The sequence below is a fragment of the Bombus affinis genome, chromosome 6, assembly GCF_024516045.1.
Source record: "Bombus affinis isolate iyBomAffi1 chromosome 6, iyBomAffi1.2, whole genome shotgun sequence".
Classification (NCBI taxonomy): Eukaryota; Metazoa; Arthropoda; class Insecta; order Hymenoptera; family Apidae; genus Bombus; species Bombus affinis.
Genome location: NC_066349.1, coordinates 15636469 through 15659999, shown reverse-complemented (window position 1 = coordinate 15659999; position 23531 = coordinate 15636469). Strand labels below are relative to the sequence as shown.

General features: G+C 32.6%; 1 protein-coding gene and 1 long non-coding RNA gene across 11 annotated transcripts; one reads left to right on the top strand and one right to left on the bottom strand.

Annotated features, from left to right (window-relative positions):
* The first annotated feature begins 11 nt into the window (after positions 1 to 11).
* Positions 12 to 22901, top strand: LOC126917063 (single-stranded DNA-binding protein 3). Of its 10 annotated transcripts, none has more exons than XM_050723483.1 (15): positions 18 to 474; positions 903 to 1051; positions 2347 to 2419; positions 2514 to 2575; positions 2726 to 2810; positions 2888 to 2929; positions 3155 to 3241; positions 5693 to 5800; positions 6547 to 6621; positions 6721 to 6769; positions 7531 to 7560; positions 8631 to 8842; positions 8986 to 9156; positions 9303 to 9503; positions 16286 to 21639. In XM_050723483.1, the coding sequence occupies exons 2-15, from the start codon at positions 996 to 998 to the stop codon at positions 16388 to 16390; spliced, it is 1356 nt and encodes a 451-aa protein (XP_050579440.1). In that variant the 5' UTR covers positions 18 to 474; positions 903 to 995; the 3' UTR covers positions 16391 to 21639. The 10 variants fall into 10 exon arrangements, with proteins under 10 accessions (XP_050579444.1, XP_050579443.1, XP_050579446.1 ...); XM_050723482.1 differs by having other exon boundaries at positions 18 to 718; XM_050723487.1 differs by lacking the exon at positions 16286 to 21639 and adding an exon at positions 22571 to 22901 and having other exon boundaries at positions 12 to 1051.
* LOC126917098 (uncharacterized) lies at positions 18636 to 23511 on the bottom strand. The gene is made up of 2 exons (XR_007710857.1): positions 23010 to 23511; positions 18636 to 22727 (listed from the first exon to the last, which is right to left on the bottom strand). It is a non-coding gene; the product is annotated as an uncharacterized LOC126917098 (long non-coding RNA).
* Between the last annotated feature and the right edge of the window lie 20 nt (positions 23512 to 23531).

Genomic DNA, 23531 nt, shown 5'->3' with positions numbered 1-23531 from the left:
CGTAAGCCGTGTACGAAACACATTTCCGATCTTGTGCGTGTTTATACAAAAATAAGTTCACTTATATCTTGTGATTGTGTGTGTAAAAGTGACACCGTTGTTCGTTCACTACCTGCTAGGTAGGTGTGATAGAAGAAGGAAAAAGGAAACAAAATAGAAACAGACAAACTCCTATTGGTCGTCCTGTATGTAAGACTATCGAAGTATACGCATCGAGGATCGTAAAATCGGCATGTCGCTAAAGTGAACTTCACTTCTGACGAGGTGAAATACGAGTGTGTATGTCTGTCTGTTTGTCTGTATCTTTAATAAGGTGCGGCGGGACGAGGTGAAGCTTAGTTATAGGTGAGGTGAGGTAAGGTGAGCATCAAGAGCGAGCCGAAGCTAAAGAGAGTGAAGAGTGAAGAGAGTGAAGTGACCGAGCGCTACTTGGGCATCGTGGTGAGAGGACGCACCGTCGTTTATGTTGAATTTGTAAGACGCAACTTATGTACCACGTAGGTTTTTTTTGATAATCAGTGAAGGAAAAAAGTTAAAGGGAAGGAAACAAAAGGGAAGAAAAAAGGCAAAGTGAGCTGCATTATAGGGGGGAGAAAGAATATAGTGGGAAGTCTACGAACGATGACGACGCGCGTTCGTTCCGCGGTCATGCGTCCACAATTGGCCGAGCCATGATGCGGAGTACTCTATCTAGTATAGGCTGCTGGCCGCGGCAGTGGTACGACGTGTTCGTAACGTGTGTGTGACGATAGAAAATGCAATAATTCCCTGTTTCTGATAATTACGTTTCTTCCATTGAAACAAGTGTGTTAGAAAGTAGAAACATATACCTTCGAAAATCTAAGAACCACGAGTATAGGTATAGTAATTAAAAACATATATTAAGTTGTACTTTCTGCCAGTTCGTGCGGGACTTGCCACGGTGTCGGACATTGCTATCTGTGGAACGAAAACGGTGGTTCTGTTTACATTGGAAAAATTGACAGTCTTCGAGGATGTACTCGAAGGGGAAGGGGACTACGGTACCCTCAGATTCTCAAGCAAGAGAAAAGTAAGTATTATTTTTTATAATAAAATCTATCGTGCATTATGTATTTGTTGAAGTAAACGAGAAGGAGAAAAAGATTTTACCAATTGATCGACCAGTGACTCCATTTTTTTTTCTTTATACCAAGCGTGCGTATACTACGTATATGCGTGTAGTAGGTAGTAGTTGATTTGCAAACCGGGCGATCGGATTCGTCGAATAATTCCGGCTTACTTAACGCTGGAACTACCACAGTAATAAAAATCACAAATTTCTATTTCCTCATCGAAATTTTATAGATTTATTACAATACATTTTTCGGAATTCCAATGATTTTTTTTATAAAGTTTGTTTGTGATAAATTCTTGTTTTTTCCTTTGCATTATATATGTATTTTTTCATATATTTTTCATTTTAACTTTTTTGATACAAGTTTTATATTATAATTACTGAAGATAATATTTATGAGCTCTGTTATAGTGAATATGAGAAAATCTTGATGCAAACTTAATGAATTAAAATAAAATAGTTAATACGTATTTTTGTAAAATTTCTTGCGATTTATACGGAATCTGTGAAAATCTAGTTTTGTAATTAATTTTTTCAGTTGTAATTAATTATCGTTGTGAAATTAGTCTAACGAATTTAGTTTTGAACTTTTATGAATCTTATTGTTTATCTAAAATTGTCTTCCCTGCAATGTGATTTATCGTAAATTCGACTGAAGTGTATACTATGACTCACTAGAATTACTTGTCTGGCAAAGCAGGCCGATCGGGCGCCATGTTTTTATCGTTTGCAACTTGCAACCAAGAAACAGTTTACGAAAAAATTAGTATGATAACACTTTACATGACACCAATCATTGAAAATGTAATTTTTTAAATATTGATAAATAATTCTAATTGTTCTTTCTTAGTTTTAAAAATATTATTCTGCGACTGTAATGCTGAATTTGTTGCATTTAAAAAAGTTTCTAATTTTTGAGTTTTGTTTGTTAAGTTCGTTTATATACTAATAAAACTTTATAAAAATATCACTTATTAACTGTGACTGTACATTATTTGTATTGTGAAATATTATAAATTGTAATATGCGTAAATATTTTACCCAGATGCTTGTATTTTGTATTATGTATTGGTATTTCAATATGAATATTTTATAAATTAAACATTTATCGTTGCGAGTATACCTCTTTGGAAACGATAAACAACACTTTTATGTTACATAAAGATATTATTATATAATATGAAAATAATTTAAATTCAAAAAAATAAATTAGTTTTATATTTATCTACAGATTATTTATAATATTTCAGGTTAGCCCTGTATGTGTACGAGTACTTATTACATGTTGGTGCACAAAAAGCGGCGCAGACATTTTTGTCAGAGGTAATGATTTCAAATTGTTTTGAAAATTTAATGAAACCTGTGAAAAAGATGATTATATATTATTGATATAATTATATCTTATTTTGTTACATAGATACGATGGGAAAAAAATATCACTCTTGGTGAACCGCCTGGATTTTTGCATTCTTGGTGGTGGTAAGCGTTAGACATTGTTTTATTCTTCTGCTACAAAAATAACAAAATTGCATTTTATTTATAAAATATTAATTTCCTTCAGAAAACATATTCATAATTTAATATATTTTTGCTATTTATATGCATACAAAATAATTAAAAATATTTCAGTGTATTTTGGGACCTATATTCAGCAGCACCAGAACGAAGGGATTCCTGTGAACACAGCAATGAAGCCAAAGCTTTTCATGATTATGTTAGTATAATTTTATAATGTGAAAGTTATAATTATATATTACAAATGTATAAACAGGAGATTATTTTTGTTCTCAGGGTTTTGTGAATAGCGGTTATGGTGTTAATGGCATTGCCCATGTAAGTTGAGTTGTATTATTTTTCATGCATATGAAATATGTTTGTTCAATCATGGTGTTCTACCCTACATGAGTATTTTAATATGATCTAAGACCATGTACTTCTAAACTAGAGTATGTAGATAACAGGGATTGTTACTAAAGTTTGCATGTACATTTAATTGGCATTTAAATGAATTATTAGATGTTGAAATTTGGCTGGTAGATAATTATCTAATGATTACAGAATGCTGGTCCAGCGCCTTCACCTATAGGACAAATGCCACCCAATGATGGTATGCCTGGTGGTCCAATGCCTCCTGCTTTCTTTCCAGTAAGTTTTTTTACATCTTTATACTGATAACAACATTATTTTACTTAATTTCATAGTGTGAATCAAAAAATTTGAAGAGTATTTGAGTTATCTATGTCTGTTTATGTATTTTGTTAATGAATAATTACATTTATGTTCTGTTGTTTAAATATGAGTAAAAAGATTTAGATAAATATTTATTTTTTATAGAAAACATTATTATTTATTAACGATAGTTTCTTATTTCAAAAGAATCAACTATGAATTTTGAAATTCTCCTACTATAGTCTATAGTATAGTATAATTAATATTGTGAAACATGCCTTTTATGTCTATATGTGCACATATACATACATCATGTGTATATTGTGTTTCAAGAAAGGGAGGACAAGAAAATAAAAAAATAGTTTTACTGTATATGATTATATATAATATAACATTGTAATCTAAGATATATTATTAAAAGCTTTTAAACTTAATTCTTCTAAAAGGAATAAAAACATTATAATCTTTACAATCTTTATTATAGGGAAATCAGACATATTAACTGTATATAAACACATATCACAATATTTATATGTATATACATACATAAATATGTATAAATATCTGTTATCATTGTTATGCCTAGTTACAATTCTCATGCATTATAATTCTACACTTGATTCAAAGCTCTTAACATTTTATTAAATACATCAAGTATAATAAACGTTAGTAAATAAAATATCTTCTAACTGTAGATTGTTATTAATCAAGTACAGATTGTTAATAAATTTACATTACATATTATTAAATACACCTTATAATAATATATATATATATTTCTCTTGATATTGGTTTTTCGGGATAAACAATAATGTTTCAATTTTACATAATACATAATCTAATTATCTATGATATACTGTCATAATAAATAGCTATATTTCATTGAAAATAATTCTATAAATATGATAGTAATTTGTATACTACATATAAAAAATCTTATGTTATACTTTATTCATGTATAATCAGACTCCAAATGTTACTAATTAATACTACTGTTTCTTACACATAATAACACAATTCTGTACAATGTTATTCATCTAATTAGTCAATGTACACAGTGTCCTTGAAACATATATTTTGTTTTGAAACAAGTGTACATTTGGATAAGATTCTCATGCCATGCTTGTCTATACTGTATCTATGTACTTATTTTCTCTCTGCTATGTATCTAACACTTGTATGTGCGTTCCTTTACCATTTTCACTTTTTGATCTCCTCTCTGCGTAAAGCAGATTTCAGAAACTTACCAGGAAAAATTTTGTATAGATGTTAGAGAATAGTTTTAGTTTGAATAATTTTATATTGTAGGTCTATAATTGACAGTGTTCTACCTTGTGCTGACTTTAGTTCTGTGCAAGAACTTCACAGTTGTTTTGCAATAATAAAATATTGAATATATTTATCGAACTACATTTATAAAATATATTTGTTCCTTCATTCAAGTTATTATTTATAATACTTCTGATCTAACTTGATATCTTAGTATAACGATTTTCAGTCTGAGTTCTGAAAATGAAAGCATATATTTACTCGTAGAATAATATTTTAAGGCGGATTTATCTTTCTACAATTCTTAATGTATAACAAACTATAAAGATTAAGAATGTCAGCTAAGGTCACACTTTTTAGGATTTCTAATATATTTAATATAAAAGCCTGCATAGATAGTAGTCTAGCATTCAGTACAAGCGGTCTACGAATTTAGTGAAAATAATATATAACCATCCTTTACATCATGGAAAAGATCAAATTTATATCTATATATGACATACACATATTTTATGTAGTATAAGCTAAGTATACCCTTAGAAACTATAAACATTGTATTCTGTATAAATGGATAGTTTAATGATTGTATGAGAAAAATATATTCTCGTTGACCGCTTATTATAACATCTAAATAACAATATAAGTAGGTAAAAAAAATGTCTAGTTATGCATATATTGCTTGTTCGAATATTTATTGCCTTCTAAATCATTTTAGGATAACGATGTATACGTTCAGATAGAAACAACACGATCTCACTTTGATACATCCATATATATCCATAAAAGAAAATTATTTTATATATATATTTTTTATTTATTTATTTATCTTTTTTTTTTAATTATCAAAATTTTGTTTTAGTGTGAAATGGGTGGGAGGGAGGGTATCCTCAGGCATTTAGTATCAAATTTTACTTCGTGGACAAAGTCGTAATTACGAAATGAATTATTGATAAACATATATAGGCTGAAATAAGTATCGTAAATGTAATCTTTATTGAAAACAATATTTATAACATTGTATTTTCGTAATTATAACTTTTAGATTTTTAAGGTGCTGACCAACATAGTATTAACACAATCATACCCAAGCCTTCTAGTCTAGCTGTTGCCTGGATCGCAGTGTTGCTACATGTCTGTCGTTTGCGTTGCTTGTTGCAGAACAACTCGACAATGCGACCATCTCCGCCCACACACCCCTCATCACAGCCATCCCCCCAGCACCCCCAGCCACCCCCGCCTCCACACTCGCAGATGATGTCCACTCAGGTAAGCCTCATTCGACACATACACTGTCACTCATGGAAAATCACTCAGTCCACTCTCATTATACCATATCATCGTGTACCTATGACTGTTTGCTCGAAATCGCTTCTTTTCCTACCAAAGTTATTTCTACTGTACAATTTTTAACCCGTCATTCTTCAAGTACAATGTATAGAATATACAAACAGGATTCGCTTAAATGGTTACGGATAATAATATTGTTTCAAGCACAGATTTTTTGTATCTTTTCTACACTTAAATATATTAACGATTAATACATGATTTTGCAATATTGTATTTATTATACTCCAAAAAGAAACAAAATAGTTTTATTGAATATGTGTAACAACAGAAATTTTAAGGTAAGAAAAAAGGTTTCTTTAATATTGCACAATGTAAAAAAAAGTTACATTATCATTTTTGTCTATAATGGGCTTATTTTAAGGTAAGAATTGTGTTAAATGCACATCATACTTCGATTTAAATAATCTGTCCTTTGTTGAATATAAACCCCCATGGTTTGCAATTCTTTTTCCACATTAATATAACACGTGTCCTCCAGATGCACTATGATGATTTCTATCAAAGTGCATATATTATATTGCCTAATGTGTGATTAACTGCTTGTTGCGGCTGCCTGGTGTGTCAGTTTTGTGATATACAATAGTTATAACATTCTGGGGTTTTAGCTATATAATTATATTGGCAAACATAATTTACTTAATGTATAACTTCCTGACTTGTTACAGTTTATGGGTCCGAGATATCCTGCTGGTCCAAGACCTGGAGTGCGTATGCCACAAATGGGGAATGATTTTAATGGGGTATGTATTATTATTTTACCAACAGATCAAACTGTTGTGAATAATGTACATTAAATTACGATTTGGAATAATTACTGACATATTGATATTTTTATTTAGCCACCTGGACAACCAATGATGCCAAATAGTATGGACCCAACTAGGCAAGGTAAGGGCTCAGTTATATGCTAGATTCACATTGATTTTTTTTCTGGCATTGACAATAATTGCGAGAGGAGAATGGCATAGACGCATGCATACCAAAAACCACACAGCAATAAATAAATCAGTAATTATTAAAAGTGGATTGGATTGCTGTGATGTGGAGTGGATTGGTTTTTGAATTGTCTAGTTACATGCAGTGGTGTAGTTTTCAAGTTAAATCATTATAATTAGCATTATATATTTATATGACTCTGTGTATTCTTGCTTTCTTCTTTTGCATTCGAGATAAAGACACAAATTTAATGTTTCAGTGATGATTAGAGTAAACATCTTAATAACAATGTAATGTTAGTATATATAATAGTCCTATATACAATCCTATAGTTGTTATAATTATTTAAGAATTTTTTACTGTAAAAATGTTGTTAGATATTTTTTATACATATTTTTTAATTATCGAGAAATATTGTTTTAAATGATCTATAATCTTATTGCGACACATAAATAAGGATTCAAATAAAAAGAATCTGACGTGAATATATTATTTACTAATATTTAACAATAAGGATTTAGAAGCAACTCGTTAAACTAGTATTTAAATATACAATACAACTTGTCGGTATATGCTATAACGATATATTTTCGTAGCATTAAAGTAATATTTACAACTTTATTCACTATGCGACCGCAAAGTAACTAGACCTTACCGCCATCAACCTGACCTTACCTACCTGCCGTACTAATGTGTGCTCTTGTGTTCCTCAGGCGAAGCTGGAGAATTTGTAGGGTGGCAAGGTAGGAAGCAACCCAGCAACCAAATCACACTCACATGACTTAGTCAAGCCTAACTATTATTTTTTCTCCTGCTCGTTTTAAAGTTTCTGTTCTCACTTTTTATGAATAAATGCACTAGCTTCGTTTCTTTGTGCGATACTTGCTCATCCGATCTTGCATTCAGTATGCCAATCGTAATTTAATAATAATAGAATCAATGTGTTGAACTTCACTATGAGAACAGTTTTCTATGTGTAAAAAATGATCACATTTAAAGAGATTCTTTATTTTTATATGTGAAATATTAACATAGATATATTTATATTTGTAAAAGAAAAAGGAATAACTGTTTTAACATTACAGTTTCTCATTGCATAGGTATAATGCAATAATTTTGTGGCTAACAAAATATATCTGTTTGTTATTGTCATTGTCAATCATTGTAGCATAAATTTAACATATACTAAGAAATATAATGCAGTTACTTGCTCATTACTTTCTCATTCGTAACATTTTAAGAGAAAAAGATTCGTGTGTTCTTAAAAAGGAAAATATCATCTTCAACTATAGAATAATAACTTTACAATATTTTACAATTGATTTCATATCACATAAATGTATAAAAATATTGCTGTATGATGTCGCAATCCTTTTACTAGGTATTAATTGAATGATTGTCTTGTTTGTTATGTATCTGGCGCTATTATCTTCCTTTGTCAAGTTAAAAGCTCATACGTTTGTAAAAGTTATTTAGTAGCGTTGTTTTTCATCCTTCGCATGAGCTTTGTTATTTCATTAATTTGTGTAGATGCAAATTACCAATTTAGCATGTCATCCACTTGCTTTACTATTACATATGACTTCGGCAAAGCATGACTTGAGTGTTTTAATTCTGTAGTAAAAAAGAAGACAGACAAAAGAATAAAGATCTAAATTAAAATACTCTTTTTCATATGTTGAAGTATTTTACAGACACATGATTTGCCGTTGATCCAAAGATTCACGATTAGTGTTTAGTATTAACATAAACTAGAACAGTATTAATATTTGTGTCTTTAGGAAAATGCATCAAAAATTGTTTTTATTACTAGCTCCTCCAGGCATGAATCCTATGAATCCAAGGATGAATCCTCCACGAGGACCAGGAATGGGTCCAATGGGACCGGGAAGTTATGGACCTGGAATGAGAGGACCACCACCTAATAGTAGTTTGGGACCTGGAGGTCCAGGAGGCCCTGGTATGCCACCAATGAGTATGGCTGGACCAGGGGGTAGACAACAATGGCAACCTAATACATCCACGGTACGATTACGATCTGTACATATTTAAAGAGTTTATTCCTGTTTAAATTAACAAAATGTTTTTTATATGTCTTTATATATATCGTCAGTGATATAATTAGATAAATGTTCATATTATAATTCGATAATGAATTTTTATTGTAGCCAATGAATTATTCGTCATCATCACCTGGTAATTACGGAGGTCCACCTGGTTCAACAGGTCCTCCAGGTCCAGGTACACCAATTATGCCCAGCCCTCAAGATAGTAGTAATAGCGGTGGTGAAAATATGTATACCATGATGAAACCTGTACCTGGAGGAAATATGCCTGGTGTAAGTAACTGCCTACTACTTTTGTATTATTTTGATTTAGTAATATTAAATATGATTCATCATAAGACAATATTTAGTTTTGCTCATGTCTGTTAATGAAATATATAGAGATATAATAGCAATAATAATTTGTTCGATTGTATCAGGACTTTCCAATGAGTGGTGGGCCAGAAGGTGGTCCGATGGGTCCTATGGGACCAAACACAATGGGTCCTGTGTTGAATGGTGATGGCCTTGATGGAATGAAAAACAGTCCAGCTAACGGTGGTCCTGGGACACCTCGGGAAGATAGTGGAAGTGGAATGGGTGATTATAATCTGGGTGGTTTTGGAGGCCCTGGTGAAAATGTAAGTATTAGTAAGTTTTTTTATACTCCCGATAACGGTTACTCGACGTGTTAGTATGGACTTATATACTACCATTTCTTTTTCTATGTAAATTTATATTCCTAGTAAACGAGAATACTTTTGGATTAATAATAATTAAAAAAGAAATTAGTGTTGATCTTTATTGTTGATATTTCTGGTTTAAAATATAAGTCCATATTAGAACTGACTTTTCTTCTAATTATTCAGCAATTAACAGATTCAGGTGCTTCCATCAATGCGTCAGTTAGTTAATTATTCTGTTAAAATAATTTGGGTCTTATTACATTTAGAGGGCTTATCCTCAAGCTTATTCCAACCACCTGGTTAATGCTTAATCTAAAAAGTATCAATATTTGATAAAAATTCGAAATATTCTTATTTAATCATTTAGGCTTCTTTGGGAGATTTAATTTAGATTACCCACTTGCATCTAATGTTATAACTGTTTGGCTCATATTGTGTCTAACTATTATCATACTAACAGTATGACTAATGATGCAAACATAAAATGGGTATAAAAAATCACGAAACATTTAAAGAATTCTTAATTTACTAAACAATGAAATGTTCAACTTGTTAAAAAGTAATATTTTTTATATCTATAAAGAATTAAATGTTGGTGATAAGATAAATTTTCTAAGTTATGGGCTGTTTTATTAAAGTACTTTGCATAATATTAGTGGAAGGTCATAACTAAAAATCATTCTTTAATGATTCTTTAATGCCTGCAGTAATAAAATGCTTCAAAACATTTTCTACCCATTTTATACTTACAAAAGAGTATGAATCAACTTTCATAAAATAATACACAAGATATTCCATAAGGTGTATCGTATATGATAACAAAGACACGTCGAGATGATGATTTTTAATAATTTTCAAAATATTCTTATCAGTACAATATTAATTTTAAATCTCCTTTTGGCTAATCGAATTTAATAACTGTCATAATAAAATTAATTTAGTAATTTATCTATATTCATTCGTTCATGGATTTTGTTTAAATATATACAGTATTCTTTGTATATAAATCTGGATCATGGTTAAAAAATATAAGAAAATATGAACTTGTTTGGTACATATAAATTTAATGGTGTATATAGACATATATGACGTATGTGATTCAGTTTCATGGCAACAGTATAAAGGATCGTGTGATACTTTTGCGGCGTTTGTATACGATAAGCGATACAAGACCGAATTCCGTTTTATAATTCTGACGGTTTTTTAAATACTTACAATTATTTCAAATGACAGACATTCTCGTCTACAACCATGTCTCTTATTAATATTTTTCAAGTACGATACGCCTTGCGGGAAATTGTATATATAATATAGTATAAAATAATCGATTTCTTTAACGAGCGCGCACAAACGGTATATTCCTTCTTTAATCTTACGTTATTATTTCGGATTGTGAGTAGGATTCTAAATTAAAAGAATAATCAGTAATCTCGCACGTGCGCCTTCTGTATTCCCGACAGTTTTTTTAAAAAATCAAGTCGCCTTGGATCCAGCCCCGAGTTCGTAGATGCCGTAGATTTCCCGATTAATCATGCAATGTGGAAAAGGATGATACGCAAACCCTGAGTTTTATGTCACGTGTGATCGTCACGTGGTACGCGATTCATAACGGTTTCGTCAATGGCTCAAGCACGATTATTCGCTCGTGTCAAGATAGAGAACGAAAAGCAAACGAAAAGAGAGAAAAGAAAAGATACAGACATATATTCGCGTCGACGCATCTTGACTTGCGTTTGTTAATTAATCGCTCCTAATCAGTTAGGTTAGCATTTAAGTGCTCATTACGCTATTATTACGAAACTATGATACTTGGATCATTTATAACACGCGCGCGCGCGCAAAATACACTACATAAATATTTAAAAGTATATATATATATGTATATATTCTATATATATATATATGCTTTTCTTGCTAAATACTCACAAGGTTGCAGACTAGAATTTTATGACTAGAATTTTATGATTCTTTTTCTTTATTTTTATTATTACTTTTTTCTTTTTTAAATATAATTATTTCTATACTTTTTATTATCGACAGTACTTTTTATCGACTCGTGTCAACGTCAACGTCTATTTATATTTATTTGAATATTAGCTTGTAAGCAAAGGTGCCTGAAAAACACGAACTACTGTGATTATCAATCGCATAATTGTTAATCGATTTCTAATTCTTTTCTCTATCCTATCTTTCTTCTTTCGATGATTGTTATCTTTTTTTTTTTTCTATTTCATCTGCCATCTTTTTTCTTTCTTTAATTGCACCGCTAGCTCGTCGCTAGCTAACTGGCTTATTTCTCATCCTATTATAGAGTTTGGATTCTAAGCAGTATTAGGTTAGAAAATAATATACGCTATATTAAGTTTATGACAGGTAAGACATAACAGTCGTTAAAAAATTGAAAAAGAATCTTTTTAAATTTCACTACAAAGCTTTTGCGAAACGCCTAATGAATTTTACATCGATAAACAATTTCGAATTTTGTTTATTCGGACAATCGTTTTCGTATCGATAGACGTATTAGAGGTACATTTGCCTAATCTTTCGAATCAAATTCCTTTTCATTGAACCAATAAAACTCTGTAATGAGGTGATCAAATTAGCCGAACTCAGACCGAGTCCCTCCACTATTTGCTCAGAATTCATTATATTGGTAGAAAAGTAAAGTTTGCGCACCATCTATTCGCAGCCATTGACATCGCAATACTTCGCGCGAGTATATACACGACTAATTAGAATTAATGGATCATTTCCGCCTAGTGCCTTGTTTGGAAAAAGAATGTAGGTACCATCGTGTATTTTAATGCAAAACGTCGATATCCTTAGTGAACCGAAAGCTAATAAACGCGTACAAATCTAGTCATGCGATCCCACGATCGAACTATGTTTTAAAAATGAGGATCTTTTTTATCGATCGATCGACTAATGCAGGTATTCGAACATAACCTCATTTTACATGCACTTTGCATTTTATTTTTTTCTACTTGTCCCATTGAATATTATTTCCTAAACGTACGAATATTCTGATTCAGATACTTATTTCGTTAGAAAGTTCCTATTAAGGTTTAATTTAAACGAGATAACATCGAAAACGGCTTTGTAGCAAGTTCCTTATCTTTCTTTCCTAATGAAAGCGTACAGCAATATCGTATTTCCTATTTGAACGATATGATGCTGTACCGGCGAGTATTGCGAGGCGAATGGCGTTTGCGATTAACTTAACGAAAAAAAAGTACTTGGGCAAAAATGTATAAAGAAAGATGTTATATATATAACGTACGCATGGCAATATATAGACGATATATATATAACGTAATTATTTTTGTATGAAATAAGAATCATAGACGGTGTAAGTACTGAACCTACATGAATGAGTGTGACAAAAATACAAAGAAAGAGAAAGAGGTAATACGGGCCGATAATGGAGAAAAATATATCGTGCGAACCTCCCGGAATCCATCCGTCCGTAATGGTTATAGGTCAGTACCGGACTATGCTGTGCTGCTGTTAGTTGTGTTTAAATTAACTTAAACTATTAAAAAAGTAAAAGGTATTGATATCAAATTATGTAAAACGATATAAGAGAGGAGAGAAAGAGAGAGCGAGAGGGAGGGAGAGAGAGCGCCAATTGCAAGGGTATGCTCTGGGAGCACCGGCAAGATCGATTATGGTCTCGAGGACGATCAAACACACAGGTCTTTTTACATATGATTATTGTGACTTCTCGAGAAAGATTCTGTATTATTTTTTTTTTTTTCTTAATTTTTTTCTTTTGTTTTTTGATACTACGAGCTACGCTTTTCTTACTTTTAATTTTACATATTTTCTATCTTTTTTATACATTCATACATAATATACATATATTTTTATATATAATATATATAATATATGTATATTTATAATATATATAATATATATGTATATATATTTATATTATATATGTATATATATATTTTAAAAAAAATACACATCTTTGATATTTATAACATTATACTATAAGACGAAGGAAAAATATGACGATTATATAAGAAACGAAAAAGTAGCGACATCAAGTATAACAGTTCTAGCGCATTTCTTCACTGGTTTTTCTATGACTGCAATTATTATACAAGGACGATTTTCAAAGCTTTTATTATACGAAACAGTTGATAAACGCTAGTCGGATCATACATATTACATATATATACATATTATGTTCTGCAATTCATTTTATCGAATTGAAAGTGCAAAGAGTCGATAAACTGAGACTTATTAATAGTGAAAGAAGACTGTCTTGTTTAGTATTTTTAGCATTCGATATTTGTAAGGATTTCATCGTAGAGATACGACTGCTGCTTGCCGTTGTTCCGGAGTATTCACCGTGTCAATGAAATGCGTACTTTTAATTGGGAGAAAGGAAGTACACACACATACATATATACAACGAAAGATAACTAAATATTCGCTTGTACCAACTTTAATACGTTTAATCGGTGCGACTTTCATAGTATATACAAAGAAACGCTCGTTTAATCTGTCGCAACAGGCGAAAAAGTTGGTGATAGCACGCGGTCAGGGTTCGAAGTTCGTGACGAAGAAATAAGCCAAAATAGAAAGAGTAAACGTGGAATTGTTAACGATGATAAGAGCAGTAGTAGTCTTTTCGTTGCTTGTAACACGACTCGTCGTCGTGCGCTGTTCAAAGAAATTTCGTGAGAGCGTGCTTCGAACCAATATATACATATGTATAATATACGGATATGCATATATATATATATGGCGTGAAGCGCATCAGAATGGTACTTTTAAAAGAAAGTCGTCGATTTTACTTTTAATACAGCCCCACGTTGTAAGCCACATCAATGAATGGCAATGAACATTACATTTATTAATATATGCCTAAACCAGGGGAGATCGAGACAATAAATGTAAACCTGTTACACTGAGAATACTGCGTTTTTCTTTTTTATTTGCGTTCAAATCCGCAGGGTGCTGGCTACTAGACATTTATATATGACTATCTGTTTTCATATACACTTTATGTCTTTTTTTTACTTGTTTTATTTATTTATTTTCACGCGGCCGATCGATTTAACTTTTTTGTCTAAGACACACTGGTAATCACATGTCACTTGTGTTTCACATTGCATTATACATCGCCACGTCGATACCGCGACTGTCCTCGTATTTCCGCGTTAGTTGAACTCACCGAATGCAATCCTTAAACTAATTTAGTCGATACGATATAGTTGTTACATGTATTCTTCTCTTTTTTTTCTGTTTTTTTTTCTCATCACAAATCATGTGATATTTGTTCTAACATACACACACACACGCACACACCCAGGTACACGGAAGACATTAACATTCGTTGCTTTTACAACAAACGCGATATATGTAACTAAAGTATGTGTTTTTAACGTCGCCGTAATATTGTCTACATTGTACAAACTGCCACTAATATTAACAACGATGACACTTGCTTACATGATTAGAAACAGTAAACTCAAACTAACACTATGCACGCATATATACACCGCATAATAAATTACAATTTTGATCTATTCTTCCGGTATCTGGTACAAATCGAAACACCATAAACGGATACTATCGTATATTGTGGAACACAATGTTTGTGATTTACTTAACCGTCCTAATGGAACGGTAAATATCTTCAATTTCTTCATCTTTTTTCTTTTTAAGATCTTTTAATGTCTTTTCATTGAACGAAAATCACCCTCTGAAACAGAATAAGAAAAATAGTGAAATCTGATAGCTGTATATAGTACTAGCCTGTACTGACCTGTAGCACATGGATGCGTGAGCGCAAAGCGATTGGTGGATTGCGAGATCGTATCGAGAAACGATTCAAACGAAAAAAAGTACTTCAATTAAGCAAAGAGTGAAAAAAAAAAATTATTTTAAGAATCCGTGAGGAATGACACGTCGAGTTTCTATGTTACAATTTTTTCTTAATCTCTAAATAAGAATTTTTCATTGTTGGTTCACTCGGTGAGGTGTGCGTGAGTGGGGGGCAGGCTGCGCACACGGAATGCGCAAGAAATTTTTTTTATACATCCGTATTTTTCTTTTTTTTTTTTTTATTCAATGTTTTTTCTGTTTTTTTTTTCTTTTTGTGCTCGATACGGGCTTCTTTTTTACATAACGTCCATGTGTTGTGGGTCAGAGCGCCCTGGAGATGTGGAACCACATTTCTCTCTTCTTCATTCGCGGTTCCCAAAAAATCAAAACCAAGTTTCTCTTCCTAGTTCTTTCATATATATCCTCTCTTTAAGTTTTGCGTTTCACGAGCCCAGCCCCTTCACGACGCACCGTCACCGCGCTGCGCAATCACTTACGCAGCATGTCAGCGTTTTTTCCCCGAGAGTTCACTTGGGATCAGCGAACTGCGACGAACTTTCCTCCGTCACCTGAATTTCTTTGTAGTACCTTCACCGTGACTGGGTTCGATTAATCTCTTTATGTACTTTATAATCGGTTAATTCTATATTTTAACAAGAAGCTGGAAAAAGGAAATTACATTTCAAGTGACATTGTCGCGTTCAAATATTTCCAGAGAATATTTGCGTGCTTAAAAAGTTCAGAGATTTGAATATTGAAACATCAAGGAGAAAAGTATTCTCAGCTCGCTGATGAAACGCTGAAACCAGTTCAAAACAAAATGGGCAAGGTATCGCCTAATGGTGGACTTGCCTAACCTCTTACGTGTAACCGACCTGGTGTTGGTTGATTCGCAGGATCAGACTGAGTCAGCGGCCATACTCAAGATCAAGGAAAGCATGCAAGAAGAAGCGAAGAGGTTTGAAAAGGACTCAGATCACCCCGATTATTATATACAATAACTCGTCACGAGTCGTTGGGCCCTGAGACCAAACTAACGTTTTAAGAAAAACAAATCGCAAATCGATTCCCCTCTTTCTCTCTCTCTCTTTTTCTCTCTCTTCCTTAAATCCAGAATTCTCCTCACTGCACTTGTACTCCACAATAATCTCCTTCCTTTCACAACCCCAACCCCCTGCAACTTCGAATCGAGGTACTGAAAACAGTGTGCGGAGACAAAGGAAAGGAAAAAGTAAGATAAATTGAAAAAAGAGGAGGTTAAGCTCCGTGAGAGAAGTGCACGAGATTTACGTAGAGATTGGTGAAGCGTTTTCTCCCTTTGCGAAGTGAGGGGGGCACATCTCAAGATTTTTCCATCCTCTCCGGATTACGGAAAGGATCTAACCATTTAAAGTAAGAGAGCACCGTTTCATGTAAAATCTTTCGTAACTTCGCGTTGACGTACATTCTTCAAAATGTCTCCATATAATATACACAATCATCTTAAATCATTGTCAATCGATGATACTCACTTTGCAAGTGAGCACGGGCTCAAGATGTTTTGGGCGTCCTCGAGTATGCTCACTAAGATTATAAAATCTGTTATTAAAATATTACGTTCCAACATTCTCGAATGTTTCTCATTTCGAGCAATACTCACGCTCGATTAGATTTTTCATACCGATGAAAAGTCGAATGCCTAATTGCTCATTACCGTCTGCAATTCACAGTGGACCCGTTTCGACATCGTTTTTTCTTTTCTTCTTCTTCTTTTTTTTTTTTTTTTTTTCTTATAAACTCCTACATCGTCTCCTACTTTCTTAGGGAACTTGATTTTGTTTCCGAAAATAAGGACAGGAAAATAATAAGTGCTTCCTTATTGGCCCTAAGTTAAAGGAAAAATATATTTTTTGTACAGTTCGAGAAACAGTTCAAGAGGTACATGTGATGTTTTTATATATGAAAGTAGTAGTCATCTCTCCTCTCTTCTCTGTCCCTTTCTTCGAACCCTTTAGTTTTTATGGAGTATACTTGAGTGACGTTTCATCGGTTTCCTACATCGTCTGTGCACAGCGAATAGTTTCAGTGTATAAAATTATTAAAAAAACATAAGTAACTGTGATAAGATAGCGTTTTAAATGAAACATTACACAATATACTTATACTATCGTATATTTGTTCGAAGGTAGAATAACAAACAATTGTAGTACACACATCGAGTGTACGCTCGAGTGAACACCACTTTTATACGTACGTTCTGTACTGATTTCAATTAATGTTTACAAACGTTGGTTCCACACGTTGACGAAACGATTCCTCTATTTTCATTCAAACAATCGAAACTTTTCGCATGCGCCTTCTGCGAAACTGTTCTCGAAACGAGATCGATCGATACGGATATCTTTGATGCGACAAACTCCATCCATGATTCTGTTTGAAAAAAAAACCTATCGTGACTTTAATGTAATAAGTTTTGAGACGATACGTTATCGAGAGCTATACCTTGGGTGTTACAAATAAAAAGATTTTATAATTTCTATTCAAAATAAAATTTTTCACAAAATGTCATCTACGTTTTATTTGTAACAAATTCAAATCTTATAACATCGTTTAAAATTTTATAACATACATTGTACGTATATGGTGAAATATTTGTGGATGTAAATGCTTGATAAATTATTTTTTTTTTTTTTTTTTTTGGAACGATCGATCGATCCCGCGTAAGATTGTACGTCAGCGCAGCAATTTGCGAGTATTGGTAGCATAATACCTGTACTCGTTATTGTGGCATCATTCTACGGTCGATCTGTCGACTATTCCTTCCGAGAAAAGAAGCATCGATATCTTCCATGAAGTTATATACATACATATACCCGAGAAAAGATCCACGAGAACGCAACGCCTTTGTGCTCTTTTTCTGTCAATACGAAAAATGCGATTTTAAAAGGGGTCCCGATAGATGCTAGTGGTAGAGTGGTCAATGGTATCGATATTATCGTGTGCGTGAGACGAAGAAAAAGTGGCTTCTTAATTTATTTACAAGAGGGAGTAAGAAACTAGGTACGTTAGGTTTATCGATCGTTCAACGTGCTATGTATGTGTATAGTACGTACAATAGTGCCACGTTAACTAACCAAGATTTTGCTTCTTCAATTGCCCGTCGCCTATCCCTCGCCGATTCTCGAAACTGATTTTATCGAGAAGAGTTTGGTGCTCTTCAATACTCTTAAAATTTGAATCGCAACGAATAAGATTCGATAACCTAACCTCATGAAAGTGTTATAAATCGTTCCCGTAAATGCATTTTCGTTACCTCGACTGGTTTTTTTTTTTTTAATTGACCGTTTAGATTAAGGCATTTAAAATGCTTATGAAATATCGACTACGCGCCAAGCTTTCAAGATTTATCAAAATATCCAAGACCGACGAGACTTCTAAGACTTAAGAAAACACCCGAATTTTAGGGCATCGAATCCTATTTGAGGTTATTCCAATTTTTCATTACATGCATGCATTTTACGCGATTTGATGTGCTTGACAACCTATCACAGGTTTCTGGTATTACTTACGTAAAATACATCAGTGTATGTATCAGGTTTCCATATCTCATTTGTATCCGATAAAGAAGAGAGATCCTCGAAATATCCTAGAGATATATCTCTTTCGATAACTGATCAGCTAAAATGTTGAGCCGCGGGCAATTAGCGAAGCACTACTGTACATAGCAAGGCGGGAACATGCGAAACGATATGATATCGAGTGTCGAAAAGTTGACTAATACGATGCAACGTCAAGCGATTGCATCGATAACGTTGTTCACATCGGTACATTTGCGTTTAGGGAGGACTTCACGGGCATTGTTAACAGTTGCACAGACGTTGCAATCTCGATTGTGTCGTGCACAATTGGATCAGATCTTTATTTAACTCGAGAAGCGCACAGTACTGAAAGGCTGCAATAACATTATTTCGAAAAAAGTCGAACACTCGGTTATTAGGGAATTCGCGAGAATTCGCTTGTATTATCTGTGTCCGAACGAGGGGAACCCGACGAAACGGTTCTCGAGAGAACACATTATTAAAACTCCCCCTAGGACTTAATCCGATATGGTGGGAATCCGGCCAGTGTGTGTCGATAGTACACACGAAACGAACTTTCATTCGAGACGATCGTCGTTTGTCGATTACGGATAAAAAACAAGTTATGTGTAACTGCCAATGGAATTTATTCTTTTTCTTTTTCCTTTCTTTCCTGTAGATTTCATTCTTTTACTATTGAATTTTTCAGTATTCGCAATAGTAAGGTTACGTTCACGTTGAATGAAGGCGCTTACTGTTGATGAAACAAATACAGAGAGGTAATAAAATCAGTCAAGTCTTAACAAGGTGAAACAATAATTCGACATGGATGAATACAGAATTGCTTCTTGTTCGTAATATATTACGCAGACACAGTTTAGATACCGCTGCGTTAATCAGTGCCTGCGATTAATTATTTGTTACATAGATATTTTTCATTAGATACGGTTTTACGGCGATGAATAGATAGCGATTAAGTAATCTTTAAATTGGTAATCTTCGAGTAAGTTAGTAATTAATTATTAATTAGTTAAAGATTTATTAACAATTACGGCCTTACTATATCTCTTTCATCGACTATGTATTCGGAACATAGACGAGTTTATTCTTTTAATCACATGTAGTATCATGTTTGTCGCTTGATAAAAAGCGACATTCGCAAATATGAAGTTGCGTAGAAGCAGCGAATTGCGCAACGGACAAACGTGAACGTAACTATATAACAGGATGGAACAGGAATTAACTTGTTGTTTGAAATCCGATCCTAATTCGATGGAATAATCCTGGTCACCGTAGAATCACGATAAAGTACGATCGTAACTCGTCCAAAGGGTAAAGAAAATTGAATAAAGTGTATAAATTTTACGTTCGCCTGTTTATCTCCTAGTTCGTGCCTCAAATCTGGGAATGGCGGCGTGTATATACACACACGTGTATACTATTCCGGCGTAATTAAATATAAATGTATAAGTTGTACAAAATGTCGAGTGCAATTCGGATTAAAATAACATATACAGCGGAATACGGTGTTCCTGCTAATTGCGTGAAACATCAAAACGGTATTGACATCCGCCCTTTTATCGTTAAGAAATTTTTGAATTCGGGTAAATATTATATTTTGTTATCATCTGTGTGTATTGTTACAGCTGGGCGAAAGAATTTCATGGCAAAGCGGAAGAATGGAAAAGTTGATGGATTATATATGGTGATATTTTTTTACCCGAATTTAAAGATACGACACGTTCGGATCTCAATACTTTTCGGAACGTTTCGCGCGTCTACTTTTAATGTATATTTAATTTTTTTTTTATGGGGATCATTTTTTGTATGGTCACCAAAAATTTATGAGTTTTTTCATTTTTCTGTTATTTCGTTCGTCGTCCATTAGCGATTCGTTCCAGCGAAATAGCAAACAATTTTCCTTCTTTTATGAAATAGATAAGTATTATGAACAAAATTTTAATGTAAAAAAAGTTTAGAGGGATGTGTTGCGTTAAACGTAGACCAAAAATTTTCAGACGAAAGAAGTATATAGTTTGTATTTGATCGTTTTTAGCGCAGAATAAGTTGTAAAAGATCACGAGTTTAATCGATATATCGAGAGGATATATATAAGAAAAGATATTTGTATATTGTTTAAAACGAGAGTTGAACTCGCCGTGATTAGAGAAGAAGTAAGAGGGAAAAAAAAGAAATGATATCTCGTGTACTATTATTGCGCGTTACGATTTCGTAAGATAATTAGGAATTTATAATAAGTAAGGGTGTTAGGTTGGCAGGAAAACAGTGATTGAGTAATTTTTAAAAACGCATTAAAATGAAAAAAAGAGGAAAATAATAGGACAAAAGAATATCCTAGCCGCGATAAAAGGAATCGAAGTGTGTGTAAATTATGAAATCGATCGATAGCGAAAAACTAGAGATTAACAGAAAATAAATGAGCTGCCATCGTTCCCAACCCCTTTAACGAACGTTTGCATTCAGAATTAAAAACGTAAATTTCTTTCTATAATTATTTACCTATATAACTATGACAATTGTAACTGACACGAGCTGTACATCTTGCGGCTGACCTCACGTATTCTTTAAATTCACGCATAATTATAGACATAATTATAGATATCTATTACGAGTATAGCATTCAAGTAGTAAGTAATAACAATAAAATAATGGAATAAATGTCATCTATCCTACCAAGTGTCCAAATTGTTTTCTATGTAATACCTTCCGCTCTTATTAGCAAATTCTACTACGCATCTACTTTCTGCAGAAGGCGTCATCGTTATACTAGAAGACTCGAGAACGTTCGTTATTTAGTTGTATCTTATTTTTGCTGGTAAGTTATATATTATATCTTTATTTGAATTACAATATTGGAGAAAATAATTTGGTAATTTTATTTATGATTATATTTTTTTAAAACAAAAAAAAGAAGGCAAACGAATACAATATTGGGATGGTTGCACACAATTAATCTTCAAAATACAAAATATGAATGATAGTAATAGTAGATGATTTTTAAACTGATCGTAAATTCTCTAAGTTTGTTAAATTATACATATATCGCTTGTGATCCCAATAGAAAATCCATGCAATTCAGTTTCATTGTGTCATGAAGGTTAAGTATGTGAGAGCAGCATGACGCGGTATACGGATTTCCTACATTACCAGTTAAACTTTCTAGAGCTCATATAGTATTAGGTCATTGTTGACGTTTTTTAAAACAACATCAAGAACTATTATGGAGTCACGAATCAATGACCTGCAGCGCTCCAAGCGGTAAACTTGATACATTCGTTCGCCAATGTCGTAAACACGATTATTTAAATTTCGACGAAACATGCTACAAATTTTGCGCTTTAATCTTTTCATATCTACGATTTTTCCAAATATATAACGTTGTGAGATAGATTCCGAATCGTGAAATTAAAAAAAATTCATTTCCCAATCTATTTTATCGTTAAACTTCGGTATAAGTTGAACTTAACCAAAATTCGAAGAGGACAAGTATTTCATATGTAATCATTTGCTTAAATACGATAAGCGTAACTATAAAATTTTAGAATGACCATAACGTACTAACATGTGAAGAATAAAAAATACGGTTTATACGCCAATGTGTAGATCGACAGGTTGCCGTTCCACATTCCTCTTTGTACCTTGCCATGGAAGGATGTTCAATGAGTCGATGGCCTTGACCAACTACTATAGCGACGTGCATTTCCGGAAATGCTTTGCTCTCGCCTCATGAGATCTTTCTTCTATGTAACAAGTCATGTAGCTATAAAATAGTGGTTCAGAAGAAAACTGGTAAGAATGTTCTATTAAAAAACGGAGAATAGTATTACGATGTGATACTTTTTCAAGAAAATAAATGGAAAATTTATAATAAATTAAATAAATGTCGAAATTATGATTTTATGTTCATACTGTTAAATCACAAATATATTTGTAACCAGCGGAAAACAAAATAAAACTATAGAAGTGTTGGAAAATTAAAATGTAAGTATAAAATTTCTAGTTATTTTATTTATATAATCATAATATGAATAGTTGTGCCTACTTGTTTATCCAGATATCAAGAGAAATTCCTTTCAAAGACTGTGTCCTTTCTGGAAAGTAATGATTATGTCGGAATGTCGCGACAGTTATATACAAATGGCGATGAGTAACAGTAACATTGATAACCTGTAGTTATCTATATCTTATAAGCTGTTTGTATCTTTGTCTCACAGAATCACTTCCAGCTATCGTCACTTCTATCTTGCATGTGTCGCGCGTACGCATGCGCGATAGATCGCGGCGCGCCATGGTATAAATTTTACTTATTCTAATTGCAGGAATACTTTTCTATACATATATGTATTTTAAAAATTTTTTCTAATTTTATATTCGTAAGAAACGGAAATTGGAATTATAATTTTAATAATGATTCAATAGTGATTCGTCTATGTTTAACAGATTACATATAAAAATTCGTTTATTTAACAAAAATTTGTAATTATAACCGCTGGAATTTCCGAATTTATAATTTTCTAGATTTATAAAATTTAATTTAACGTCTTTGCATTTTTAAAGCATATCG